General features: G+C 40.5%; 1 protein-coding gene across 1 annotated transcript in view; it reads left to right on the top strand.

Annotated features, from left to right (window-relative positions):
- The window catches only part of ITGB6 (integrin subunit beta 6), a gene marked incomplete at both ends in the record, with an annotated part of 70,575 nt that overhangs the window by 33,084 nt on the left and 22,668 nt on the right, over positions 1-14,823 (top strand). Inside the window, 3 exons of the mRNA XM_079710489.1 lie at positions 4,180-4,269; positions 10,734-10,868; positions 11,085-11,502. Of these exons, the coding sequence (XP_079566615.1) occupies positions 4,180-4,269; positions 10,734-10,868; positions 11,085-11,502 (643 nt within the window). The remainder of the gene's footprint in view (positions 1-4,179; positions 4,270-10,733; positions 10,869-11,084; positions 11,503-14,823) is intronic.

Below are 14,823 nucleotides of genomic sequence, written 5' to 3'. Positions count from 1 at the left end.
ACCAAAAAAATACTGTGAAAGACTAGAGAAAATATTTTTGAGAAGCTTACATAAGATCATAGGTTCTTAATCTATACAAGCCAACCTTTTAATAAATATATTTTAGCAAAAACACATTTAGTAAGTATAGTTAAAGAACAAGAACAGTGGCATTGGTTAATCATATAATGTTGAAAATAAACGGCGCTGAGCATAAAATCCCTCCACATCAGTGAGGCTCCACAGAAAGAGTTAAGCAAGCACAAAGCCTAAAGAGAAGCAGCAGGTTGCTCTAAATATTTGGTTTTACAAATTCTTTATTAAAATGCTACTAGCAGGGCTTCCCTGGTGGCGCAGTAGTTGAGAGTCCGCCTGCCGATGCAGGGGACACGGGTTCGTGCCCCGGTCCGGGAAGATCCCACATGCCGCGGAGCGGCTGGGCCCGTGAGCCATGGCCGCTGAGCCTGCGCATCCGGAGCCTGTGCTCTGCAACGGGAGAGGCCACAACAGTGAGAAGCCCGCGTACCGCAAAAAAAAAAAGCTACTAGCAGATATACGGCCAGTTGACTTCTGACATCCCCCCGCCTCTGACGAGGCACATGAGTAGTGTGGTCTGTGTAAAATGGTGGCTGACAGGTCTGAGGTGGTGAGGAACCCATGATGCTACAGCAGAAATGTCACCAGAGGAGGACATGAGGGCACGTTCGAGTCACCATCCAAGGCAAAAACCCAATCGCAATGCCCAGCAAGGATACAGCCAATAATAAGCTGTATCCCAGAACAGAGCCAGACTCTGAACCTGAAGGTGAGAGTGTCACACTTCCCAACAGGAAGTGCGGTCAAAGCAGAAATGAAGGCCCCGTCAGGATCTGTCTCTTCCATGGAGAGAACAGCAATATAGCACCAAGAGCAACTGAGAGGCTGCCAAGGTCCTCAACCTGAGGCTCTTTAAAGAGAAAACAAACCAACAGCCGGTCCACGGCTACCTGGGGCTGCAGGCATGTGGGGCTGCAGCTCCTCTGCCCTCAGCCCAGCAGGAGTGCACCCCTGATTTCTGGCAGCCAGACGCCCAGAGGTCCTGAACTTAGAGATGCTCTCTGAGAGGAACCTGAAGTGTGCAGGTGTGAATCCAGGCACTATCCTCTGAAACCTTCGATGCCTGCCCGCTAAATCATGGCCTGTCCACTTCTGATCCTCTAGCCTTGACAAACAGGAGATTTCTAGGGAGCAAATGCAGACTGTTGGACAAATACAAAATCTTCTTTGAGGTTGGGGCAACGTGAACGAAAAAATAGGGCTCGATGAAGGAAGTTAAGGAAACGAAGGTGGGCAGAAAAAGCCAGCCTTGCAGACACGAGTGAGAAAAGCAACCTCAGGAACTCCTGGGTGGCATGGTGGGGAGGAAAGGGAGAAAATCCATAATTAAGATAATCCATGGACAGATAACAGGGAACGTAAGCCCAAGAAATTCAAGTCCAAGCGTAGGAGTTTGCATTTCTAATCAGCTCATGCCACGTTGCGTTTTCAGAGTTCATCATTTCTAATACCCAAGAGTTCTCTTTTCCGGTCACACTGCTATAACTTATCACATCCAGGCATGCAAAATCATCCTTTTTCTAACATTAAACATGTTTAATCAGGACAATTTATAATAACACTTTAGGGCTTTAGTGACAGAAATGAATCTGACACATGATATTTACAGTAATCATAATACTACAAGATTTAAAGTGTAATTTTTTTACAGTGTTAGATCAAGAAGCCAAGTTGTCCATGTTCTTAGGTAGTTATTTGCAATGCTTTTGGGGGGGAATCAGCATCCAGAAATGAATTAATAGTCTTCCTCTCCACAATGATCAGTGTCATCCCTGGGTACTGCTCCTAGACGCCAACTCCTTTATACCCTCACTCTGGTGACAATCAGCAAATGTGATTAGTGTTAAACCACTTGTCCTAGTAGCCAAAAGCCAAATGTCACACCACATGCAGGATTATAATTATGCTTTAGGAAGTAGATGGATTTGGCTTTGTTAACCAAGAATTAACCCAGAATCTGGAGGCCCCTTGAACTACTGAATCTGGAAAATACCCATTATGTTTTGGCCTTGGGGATACCAGGACATTTTTCAAGGATAGCAGTTTCATGCAAAGCTAAGGGCCTTGAAATTCTCTTTCAAAAGGCTCTAAACCTTTCTTTGCCAAACTCTAAAGTTTCCCTCCGCCTTCTCTTCTGGAACCAGTCAAATTTACACACATTCCAGCTCCACTTGAGTGAAATTCAAGTTCCCATTTAGGTATTTGCTGTTAACCACAGGTCTCATGCTTCATGGCCCTTTTGACATGTGTTTATTTGAAAAGGTGAGTCGATGAATCAGTGCCTTCCTCGTATTTGACAAGTTCTATCTGACTTGGGGACCCACCTCAATAGGCAGTGATGGAGGGACCCAAAGTAATGGGAGGGATGTTACCTGGATTATTATCCACAGCCCCTTCAATAATAAAACACAGTGTCAAGGCAGTCGGAGGACTGACACTTTTTTAACAGTTCAGCTTTCCATCAACTTCAAACTTAAACACAATTATGAATGGTGAAATAAGTAGAACATTGCAAAACCCACAAATTAAAACCAAAGCCCATTTTTCCATAAATGAGGAGTACAAGGTTTGGACTTGAGCCGGGTGCCCACCTCTTGCAAGTGCCCGGGACCTCCCATAACATGTTGGTGTTCCCACATCACCCTGGCTTCATTTGTTCCTCCATCGGGTTCCCCTCATCCTGATTTATTTACTTACTGTCATGATTATTCATTCTAATTTAGTTTTGCGCATTTTCTAAACTACTTAAATCTTCTTTGGAATAAGATAGGATATCATTATGCTTGAACTTTAGGAGATGCCCTAAATTCTTCACTCAAAGCTTATTTTTCTTTTTTTTACCTACAATTATAATAAATTCAGTCATCGGATTTCACAATACATGGAAACTTTAGAAGAGAACAGCTGACAAAATGAGTGATTGTTTCTTCTTGATGTAGCACAGCATATTAAGCCTCCTTAATTGATGTTGGTGAATGCAACAGTAAATGAATAAATGAGTGAATTGGTAGGCGAGTGATACCTTACAGCTTAACAAGGAGAAGACAGAAACTAAAAACAAATAAACGAAACAAAAGCATAGCGGTTGGGGTCCACTTGGTAAGGATGTGATCTATCTGCAAATTCTATGGATAGAAGCCTTTGACGATTATAGAGTTATAGTTAATATTGATATGTAGGCTATTTCTTCAAGAAAAAAGTCAAGGTATGCTTGAATGTCTTTATTTATGAAGACAAGAATGTGTCCTGTACATTTTCGAAAACTTTCTGTTTGAAAAGAAAGTTTTAAAACATAAAACTTAAGGAAGGGGTAATTTTCAGCTGTCTAGAAAGTTGCCTTCTTTGAAATGCTTCCGTCCTTGGCCATGTTTGGTACCTGAAGGGATGAGCTAATATTGTGAGTTCTCTGGTAGGAACGACATCTCAGGGGAAGCAACGTAGGTGGAGAATGCAGATAGTTTAAAGGTAGGTGCTGATTCACAGGGTCATGTTGTATGGGGAGGATCCCAACCAACCCCAGTATCATGCTGACATCCCTAAAAGTGTACTCATTACTGCTAGGAAAGGGGGAGTTAACAGCAAGCATCCAAACTATTCACTCCTTTGCTCCACCAAGCGATTGACAATGATTGACAATTAAGACCTCTGGACTGAATGACCTGCAGGGTGACCTGAGAGCAGTGAGGGACCCACGTGACCCAAGCCTTAGTTTCTGCAATGCTACAAAAAAAAAGAAAAGACAGTTCCTGGTAGTATGCTCAGAACTTTTTAGACAAAAGATACTCCACGAATAGAAGATGTTATATAAGTGTTATTTCTATCTGAGACTTGACTCCCATTGTGATGTAAATCACAGCCCTAGACTAAGGCCACCACAGGTGCTGGATTTCCCCAGCAGCAGCTCTGGCCTTTTCATTTTTCCACTTGAGCACAGAAAGCAGCACCAGACAGGGCTACAGTTTCAGGAGAAACACCCGTTTATTATCTGGAGCCTGTTTCTCCCGGCCAGTTAAAGAGAGGTGATCTCAACCAGCAGGTTGAACCCACACTTAATGCTTCTCAATTACAGTGAGCAAAGATTGACTTATTCTTTTTTGTTTACAGAATTATGCAAAACTCATTCCTGGAGCTACAGTAGGGGTACTTCAGAAGGACTCTGGAAACATTCTCCAACTGATCATCTCGGCTTATGAAGTATGATATTTTACTGTTGGGTTTTCTCTATGCATTTCTTTGGTGTTTAAAAACTAAGATATGCTTTAGGCTGTTAAATGCGCTCTCCTTTGTTGGTAGAGACAGTGCTTATCCAAAGAAAATCTCTCTGCATTAATGGATATAAAAAATTATATCCAGGGCTTCCCTGGTGGCGCTGTGGTTGAGAGTCTGCCTGCCGATGCAGGGGACACGGGTTCGTGCCCCGGTCCGGGAAGATCCCACATGCCACGGAGCGGCTGGGCCCGTGAGCCATGGCTGCTGAGCCTGCGCGTCCGGAGCCTGTGCTCCGCAGCGGGAGAGGCCACAACAGTGAGAGGCCCGCGTAACGCAAAAAAAAAAAAAAAAAAAAAAAATTATATCCAAAATATAAATTTTGTTCACCTTACTTGCAGATATTCTTTCCGGAAGGTGGGGCAGAATGTAGAAAAATCATAAACCTGATCATAAGGGTTGTTTTTATAGTAATAACCAACAACAGCACTGTCACTTGCAAAATTTTAATTCTACTGAAAAGGCTTCATGAGTCGTACAATTAAGCTTCCCTCTTCTCTGCCTGAAAAAATTTAAGTTTAAATTGCCAATGAGTAACAGAGCTATGAGAACTAACTCCACAGGCTTAATGAGACTCAATCATAACTCAAGGGAAAAAACACCAAAGCACACCAGGAACCACTTTGTAGATTTTCTGCTTTTGAGAACCAAAGAAATTTTCCACTGGTTTTATGTCAGATATGTACATAAATACATTTTTTTTCTTTTGCCTTGTCTTTGTAAATTAGTGCCTGAGGACAGAATTCTTCCCTTAAAATAAGATCCATACCTACAGGGTTGCTATGTTTTCTCTCTATGTCACCGTTTTATAACTCAATCAACAGTGGATGACCAGTTGCCAACTCTTTTTTATTTTGGTTCCTAAATATCATTATCATCCCCCCTTTTTGCCTTTACTTACACAGAAACACAAACACACACACACACACACACACACACAAAGATGAAGCTCTAAATTAGGACAGGTATGAAAAAAATAAACTTTTATAAAGCAGTAAATCTCTAATATTTGCTCTAAACAGAGTTACATAATAGCAAATGAATAAAATTCTAATTTTGATCCTTTAAAATGACAAATAAATGACCCATATGCACTCTATGCCAATACTTAGCATATACTGAACCAGTATTTCTTGACATTTCAGAATCATCTGGAAAGTTTTTTAAAAATAGGTGTGTCCAGATTCCTCTCACAGATGTCTTGGGAGAATTTTAAGGGAAGGAAGAGTCACGTATTTTGAGAAAAAAAAAAACGGTGTTTTTGACATCACCCCACCAATTTTGAAACTCACCTTAATAGGGAAAAGCAAGTTATTTTTTCTCGAATACATTTTCTCAAAGAAGAAAATACAGATGGTCCATTAAAGTTATAGGATGAGAGGTTTTTTTAAAATTCATACGCTCAGAAACTTCAGTTTTCTTAGCTCACATAAAAATTTAATCACCATGCTAGTTCACGCTTGAAATTCTTCCAGACAGGAAAGCTTGTCAACAAAATACTATAAAAACCTTCCTCCCACTTATGTAGTAAAGTTTTAATGTGCAGAATCAAGTAAAATCACATGGCAATTCTTCACTGAATTAGAACACACTCAATTTTCTTTAACTCAGGACTCTCAAAAGTGCTGGCCACTAATATTTTCAAAGGAGTTAAGCAAAGTAGAAAACAGTGAATTGTCCAAAATATTTCCCCTCCTGTCTGACCAGCCCTGTCTGTGCCCCTGCTTGCTCTGTCAGAGTTTATGTCTCACTTTACATCCCCAATCACTCACATAATTTACAGAGTAGTTGAAATCAAGACATCAAACATTTGAAGTGAATCTTGTGTCTTTATTTTACTGTCTCAAAAATATGAAGTGTCTGTAATTCTTATATCAAACCATCTTGCTCTGGAGTTATGATTGAAACTCTATGAGTCACTGTGAGGTATGCAACAGATCTTGGCACTGGTTCAAATTATTTTTCTGTTGTGTTATTTTTTAAATGTATCCTAAAAGGACCTTAAAATATGGGGATCCATAGACTAGATTTCTTTCCAACCTATAAAAAAGAGAGAGAAGGAAAGAGACTACATTGAGAGAAAACATAGAACGCTTCTGACTTGTAGTGGGGCAGAGGGAAACAATTTGTGTTTATGATTAGTGATGACAAACCTCAGCTCAGTATTTTACAGTGCTGTGCTGACATTTAAAAAGCCTTTTAACTACCAGATGTGTATTCACCTGGCCATGATTCACTACATTCCTTCCTTCCCTAACCACATAATAAAAGCTGCTGAAATATCCATACTCCCAAGGGTAAGGTCCTCCGTTGGCACTTAAGTTCCAGAAGGGAAGTGACTTGTTTTGTTTTGCCTGGTTCATAGTATATGCTCAATAAATGAATGCGTGAAAAGATGAAATATACAAACAAACATTTATGTCCTTTCTTTGGGAAATTCACATTAAAATATTCCTGGTGAAATTTGCAATATGATATCCCAATTAGATCATTGCTGAGATTTCCTACATTAGATTATGTCACTCACTACTCCTAATTGCTGTCATCTACAAACTTTCAGGTCATATCCCTCATTTCTCATTGAGTTCACAGTGCCACTGTCTCCAACACCACTCCTGTCTTATTTCTTAATGATTTCAGCCCATATGTATACATATATATGATCCTTCCCATACCCTGGACTCTCAGTTTCTTGAACTCTGCTTCTGAAATGATCTTGTTCCCTTCCCTCTTAATTACCTCCTCATACCTTCACACTCTTGTCATACCTTAAACCTTATCATTGCTGATAGTCTCAGTTACATGCAATCCATTTGCTGCTCACCATTTCCAGTCTTTTCACCTCACTCTTGCTAGTTCCCCTAAAATTTCTTCCAACCCATCAGGATCTCCAATTAATTGACCCTGTCCTCTGTGTACAGTTCCTCATCCCCTTGATGTCCTCTCTCACCTGGCCCCTCAGCTTAAATTCAAACATTGTGGTCACTCCTTAGACACACTCTCAACTCCCCTGCACTCCTTTGAGGTGGTTGGCCAATAGTGGTCCTGGTAAAATCCAACTGTCCACTCTGCACTGCTGAATGGGAATGGGAAAAACATACAATCATGCTACCGGATCTCACTTTAAATTCATGATCACGGACTTCAAGCTGGCCCTCGATGCTGCCCAGCAACCATGCTATATTTCTCTAGTAAACATCCAAATGGAGAGATCTAGGAGTCAGTTGATATGTAAGTTGGCAAATCAGCAGAGTAACCTGGACTCTCCCAAACATACTTTGCCATAGTCTTCTCCTTCTCAACTTATGGTAATTCCATCCTTCATGTTGCTAGGACCAAAAAGCTTCAAACGATCCTTGACTCCCCCTCTTTCTTTCACACTGTACATTTAATCCATCAGGAAATCTTGTTGGCTCTACCCTCAAATTTATTTAGAGTTTGATCCAATTGCTGCGTCCACTATCCTGGAGCCACCATCCTCATTCACCTGAATTATTGCAAAAGCCTCCTAAATGATATTTCCCGTTTCCACCTTTGCTTTCCTACATTCTGTTTTCAACAAAACAGCCAGAAGTTTCATTAAACATGTTAAGTCAACTCCTATTACTCTTTTGTTGGTGACCCTAATTGCTTTCTCATTTTACGTAGAGTAAAAGCTGAATTCTTTATAACAGCCTACAAGGACCCTATCAGGTCTCTTCCCCTGCACCCCATCACCTCTGACTTCACCTCCCGTTACTCTCCTCTAATTTTGCTCCAGTGCAGCAAACCTGCCCTCCCTTCTGCTCCCAGAGCAAGCCAGACATGGTCCTGCCTTAGGGCCTTTGCATTGGCTGCATCCTCTTCCTGAAACACTCTGTTCACATATATCTATGTGGCTAATTTCCTCTCACTTTCTTGAAATGTGACCCTCTTAATGAATCCCACCCTGATCACTTTTTAAAAATTGTAGCCTATACCCCCTGCCCACACTCTCTTAATCTTCATTATCCCACCCTAACTTTTTTCCATAGCATTTATCACCTTCCTCATACTACATAATTTTCTTATTTATTGTGTGGTTTCCTTTCTGTCTTCCCACACTGGAGTATAAACTCAATCAAGGGGTAAGCTATTTTAGACGTTTTTGTTTCCCAAGCACCTAGAACACTGTCTGGTACATAGTGGACACTCAATAAATATTTTCTGAATGAATAAACTGGTAATGTAACTAGTTGAGATAAAACAGATTTAAAGGGTATATTTTAATGCTAAATTGGCAGAAACTGAAATCTTAAGACATGATGGGAATAATCTTTAGGACTGCAAAATGACACTTTAATCTCTGACAAAGGCTACGTTCTGAAAAGTCAGCCTGTGCCCATCTACGGAAGGAGTGACCACGTGGGGCAAGTAACAAAGCAGGGAAGAGGAGAGACTTAGAATTTACAGTCAGCAACTTAGAATTAGGAGGAAGGCAGGGTCATCGTACCATGCAGCTGGCAAAAATTATATTTCAGGAAAGTTTGAAGCAGAATATGCTTTTAAAATTCTATCAGTGAAATGGGTATAGGGACTCAAATCCTTTTAGATGAAGTATAACTTAATTCATAGTATTTTACAATTTGTTTTTATTCTGTTTTTTAAAAATAATTTGGTTTTGAAATTAATTTGGTTTTGAAGTCCCCCAAATACAGACTTCTCTTCTATAAAAGAAAGAGGAATAAAGAAGGTCTGAATAATAACACTAGCTTTCCCCCAAAAAACAGCTCTCCCTTCCCCTTCCTTGACATTCTTCCTCCTGGGAAACGTTGCCTTTACGTACCCCTCTGCCATCACCCACACGCCCTGTATGTAGTCTTCCCCTCTTCCACCCCTGTCATCGCGTATCCCAGCCACTGCATCCCTGCTCCTCACGCCTCAGGCGTGGCGAATGCAGCAACATGCCAGCCTCCTTGACTTAAATCTTCCTGTCCCCTCCTCTAGCCTGTCCTGCACGTGCCTTCCAGACAACCTCCCTGCAGCTGCCTTTTCAGTAAATCAGGCCCCTGCCTAAAAGCTTCATGGAATATTTCCCGCAGGTGTTAACTCATCTCTCCAAACCTCAGGGTTCTTTGTGGTCTGGTGTCTCCCTGGACAGTAAGGGTGCAGGCTTGGGTTGAGCCCCTCTTTTCTCCATTCTGTACCACTCCTGGCACTGAGCTTTCTCTCTTTTGGTCCCCTCGCCTGAAATACCATTGTCATCCCCTCCACACATCTAAATCCAGCACAGCCATTAAGGACCAGTCTTCTAATACTTCAGCCTTCACTGACCGCCCTCTTTCCTGAGCTCTCCCAAACCCTTATGTATTACACAATTTTTTTTTCTAATTTAATGGTACATTGACTGTCGTTGTATGTTAACTGCTTCACTTGGCTCCACCTTACTTTTTTCAGCAAGATGATCATCTTGAGGGCAGAAATCCTATCTTATACCCATTCCCCCAGACCTGACTCTATACTAAATGTACAATAGGGACTCTATAAATTCCAGCACTGATTTCAAGGCACAGTTTCTCTCACATTTTAACATCTCTAAAATAGGGATACATTTTATAATTAGTTATGTCTTACCAATGCTTTCAATAGAATGGAAGTCACAATGTAGTTTTCATGGTCTGCACATGTATAAACTTGGCAGTAACTGTATGTGTTATTGTCACTTCAATTCGTTAAGTATACTGTTGGTACTGTAAGTGTCGAGTACAATTGCTATTTTTAAATATCTTCCAGGTTTGCACTATGACTCGATACTGAAAAGTTATTGTTTGTGCAGAAATGTACCAAAACAGAATAAGAGGGAAGCAAATACTGATATCAGCAAAGCAAATATTCATTGTTGGAGGAATGATCTGTATTCCTTATAAAGTAACAACCAGCTGCTTTATGGGACCTAAAAATGATGATACTTAGGATACAAGTAAAGAAAGCTATTGTTATATTTTGTTACTGAGATACAAGCAAAAGATTTGCCTTTTATATGCCAAGCAATGCAATTCAGGACTGGAGAAATTTGTCAAACCCTCAAAATGGATAAAATAATTTTTAAAGCAAAGATAGACGGGCAGGTTTGATTCATATGTGGTGCCAAATGCCCTCGAGGTATTTTGTCATAGTTTAATTGTCATAAAATAATGGTGTCTCTTATAATTGATGTCATCTTAGATTCGATAAAATATAATGTGTGTGTGTGTGTGTGTGTGTGTGTGTGTGTATTGCTTGCTTTCTTGCTTGATTGGTGATATGCTGAATTTCTTTTAGACCCACTTTAATTTTATTTATTTGTTGTTTAATGAACATGATTCACAGATTCTTCTCTTCTGGCTCTATTTTTTGGTTGTGACTTCGTTCAACTCTTTATGTCTTATCTAAAGGAACTCCGGTCTGAGGTGGAGCTGGAGGTGTTAGGAGACACAGAAGGACTCAACCTGTCATTCACAGCTGTCTGTAATACCGGGACCCCCTTTCCACACCAAAAGAAATGCTCTCACATGAAGGTGGGAGACACAGTAAGTAGATGACCCATAGGTCATCTGAAAAAACATCTAGATGATCTGTCAGAAGTTACCTTAGTGCGCTGAAGCTAGACTTTTCAAGAATTTCAAAAGCGATTTTCAAAGATTTCCTAATAAATGCTTTCGCCAAGCTGATCCCCATGCAGCTTTGTTTCTTCCCATGCATATTGGTGGCTAGAAGAAGATAATTAGTATTTTCTTTTTTTCCAGGCTTCGTTCAACGTGACTGTGAGTATACCAAACTGTGAGAGAAGAAGCAGGCACATTATCATAAAGCCTGTGGGGCTGGGGGATGCCCTGGAGATCCTTGTCAGTCCAGAATGCAGCTGTGACTGTCAGAAGGAAGTGGAGGTGAACAGCTCCAGATGCAGCAATGGGAACGGCTCCTTCCAGTGTGGAGTGTGTGCCTGCCACCCTGGCCACATGGGTCCTCACTGCGAGTGTGGGGAGGACACGCTGAGCACTGACTCCTGCAAGGAGGCCCCAGAACTCCCCGCGTGCAGCGGAAGAGGCGATTGTTACTGCGGGCAGTGCATCTGCCACTTGTCCCCCTATGGAGACATTTACGGCCCTTACTGCCAGTGTGACAACTTCTCCTGCGTGAGACACAGAGGACTGCTCTGTGGAGGTAGGCCATGCCCAAATCCACCTTACAGGGCGACTGTGCACGTATCAAGGAAGGGCTTTGCATCCTTTGCACCTTCCACAACCACCTGGGCACAGTAGGTGCTCAATAAATATTTGCTGATCAGTTGAGTGGGTTGACCTTTAGACTAAGGTAACTGAGCTTCCCTTATGTTTTTTTCTGGCTCTGACATTCCCTAGGGGTGAGATCTCTGCCAGCTGAACTTACATCTCTATTATTATTTCCCTGGGAGTAAGTAGGTATAACGCGGATGCCTTCTCTTTGGTTATTACCCAGACGCCACAAAACTGCATGTAATTGAACTCCATTATCTTCCAGACTATTCTGGATCAGGCTTTTGGTATCTGACTCAACTCTTAAATGTTTATTACTTTGGAAAGATAAAAAGCCAGGCTACTTAAGGAGCATACTGCAAAGGACGAGGGACACAAAAATTCTAAATGGACTTTCAGGGCCTTCATTCACTCCATGCATATTTATTAAACACCTGTTATGTAACAGATACTAGGTTAGGCACAGGGTATAATAAAGATGAATAAGGACATATGTGAAGAAGGCTATGGAAAGGGTAAAAATGAAAAATCCTTGGAATTTTTTGAGACTGAGAAAAATTTTAAGTAACAGAAATATTTATGTTCTAATAGCCTTTGTAGATGTAAACATCACTTTAGTTTAAAACTATATTACATATAACATGACTATTATAAAATCATTCTGAGAGATGCACATACATATTTAAGTACAGTCTAGTCTGACAAGAATTACAAATGTGTTAATATACTTTTAAATGATACAGATTTGTGTTACAATTGAAATCGTAACCAACTGCTGAATTTAAGCTCATGTCTTTTTCTTTTCACAGTGTGTGAGCAGATAGCCTTTCAAAACAGAAAGCCATTATCTTTACAGAAAACTAAGCAAGTTACGTTTTCAAACCACAGTGTCAGGAACTATAAAAGAGACTGATTTTCAGGGGGAAAGGCCTTTGAAAACCATCTGATACCCTTAGAAGTGCACCTCCGTTTCATTTCTTGGCTCTTGCTGTTGCTGCCAATAGACTCCTCTGAGGCTGCCTTCTTTCTTCCCCACCAAAGAGTGAAAAGTTTAGGGTCTGTCCAGAATGAGACACATTTCTCTCCCCTTTCATTCAAAGGTGTTTTTCCTTATCTAATGGGTGTGTTTCCAAACCCACATTGGTCTTCTTTTCACACAATGAAGACAGAACACAGCCTGAAGCCAGAGGCCGTCACCAAGTCTCGAAAAGAGTCTATTCAGTGGAATCCCAGATTGCATTTCTAATAGAAATCTTTAATAAAATATGTGCTTAAGACACTTGAAATTGCCTTTCAAAAAAAAAAAAAAAAACTCCAAAGTGTAATCAAATACAGTATAATAGCAATTATGACCCCACCTGTATTTCACCCTTTAGATCTGAAGTCAGAGGTCTAAGGCTGTGTAAATCGATGGGTTATGTTCAGCAACACAGTTCTTCCCGTTTTTTTTGTTTGTTTGTTTTTGTTTTTGTTTTTTGCGGTACGTGGGCCTCTCACTGCTGTGGCCTCTCCCGTTGCAGAGCACAGGCTCCGGACGCACAGGCTCAGCGGCCATGGCTCACGGGCCCAGCCGCTCTGCGGCATGTGGGATCTTCCCAGACCGGGGCATGAACCTGTGTCCCCTGCATCGGCAGGCGGACTCCCAACCACTGCACCACCAGGGAAGCCCAGTTCTTCCCATTTTTTAATGGTCTTTCAGTTTATTTTGTGTCACGCATGCGGACGGACATAAATTCAGAGTCAACTTGATCTGTGCATTTGTAGTTCAGGTGGTCTGACAATAGTGCCTCTCTCTGAATCAGATACAGTGATCACTAAAGAAATTCTATTTATAAAATACAATTTTTTTTCATTTGGACTCAGAAAACTTCACCAATGCCCATTTCCTTCATACATTGGGGTACTTTCCCATCCTCAACCATGACTGTTTCTCAAAAGCTTTTTTGTGTTCAGTAACATCTCAAAGGATGTTCCTCTATTATTAGTAACTTTCTCTTTTAAAAGGTATAATAAAAGTACAATCATTCAAATTCAACGAAGAGCAATGGAGCACCTACTATATGCCTGGCATTGTGCTTAGTGTAGGGATAAAACTGATCCTGGCCTTGTGAACACACACGCTATTGTTGTTGTTGTTTGTCATAGAGGCCTGACTATGCTACAGCCTCATTTCTCATGTAAATCTCACTTATTTTACAACTAACATACTCTGCAATGTGCTGCTTCTCTGAAGGGCCATTATCACAGTGTTCTTTTCATGCACCTTCTTCCATCCATCTGTAAGCACTCAAAGATAGAGGGCTCCATTGATTTTTCCCTTGCCCAAATTCCATTAGTCTTTTAAATTTTGATTCTAAGAGACTGGAAACTAACAGGCAGACAGCATTACAGAAAAAACTTCCTGCCATTGTGCACTTAGTTATCAGTCAATGGCATTCCAGAAAGATCTCTCCCTCTCAAAAGAGCCTGATAATTTTTTCTTGAACTTTGGTTATAATCTTGCCTCTACATGAAGCCATTATGAAGTTTTGTTGTTGTTGTTATTGTTGTATGAACAGGTACCTTAGATAATTGGTTGTTTGTGGATATCAATTAACAACTTTTGTGACTGGGTTAATGGTTCTGGAAGTCCCACAGAAAGGGAGGGTTTCTAAGTTCTGAAAGGAGCTCTTGGAAGGGTTTTCTAAAATTTCTGCCGAGTAATTCTTATATGCAGTGATACACTTGGGCATTCTCAAAGCCTTTGGAAATGCACATTTCATTTGACAATATTTATATACCATACACATTTTTCAGAATAAACTTCAATATGGAAATCACCCCCTATCATGAAAGTAAGTTTCCCCTTTTGCTGAGGAAGAAAAAAAAGCAATTGTACTTTAGAGGATAGCTTACATATAAAAATTAAATGAATGGTTTTGGCCTAAATAACCTAACTATTCTTAGCTTTGAATTAATTAGTTCAATTATGAACTAAATAGGTTATGAAATGCAGTCTTAATGTCATGGATCCAGATAAATTGCAACTCATCTTTCATTAGAGAAGTGTAAGTCTTTTTAGTATATATATGTACAAATTACTATATTACCCTCTCTATATAGATATAGATGATACAGATGTAGATACAGATACAGATGTAGATATATAAATATAGATATAGATATAGATACAGGTACACATACACCAGGAGAAGTCAGAATCCAGCTTCAAAATCTTTGTGGTTTATCCTTTGTTCTGTGATTTCCTACT

This window comes from Hyperoodon ampullatus (genome assembly GCF_949752795.1).
Source record: "Hyperoodon ampullatus genome assembly, chromosome: 8".
Classification (NCBI taxonomy): domain Eukaryota; kingdom Metazoa; phylum Chordata; class Mammalia; order Artiodactyla; family Ziphiidae; genus Hyperoodon; species Hyperoodon ampullatus.
Note: the sequence above shows the minus strand (reverse complement) of the source record. Positions and strands in the feature narration are given on the sequence as shown.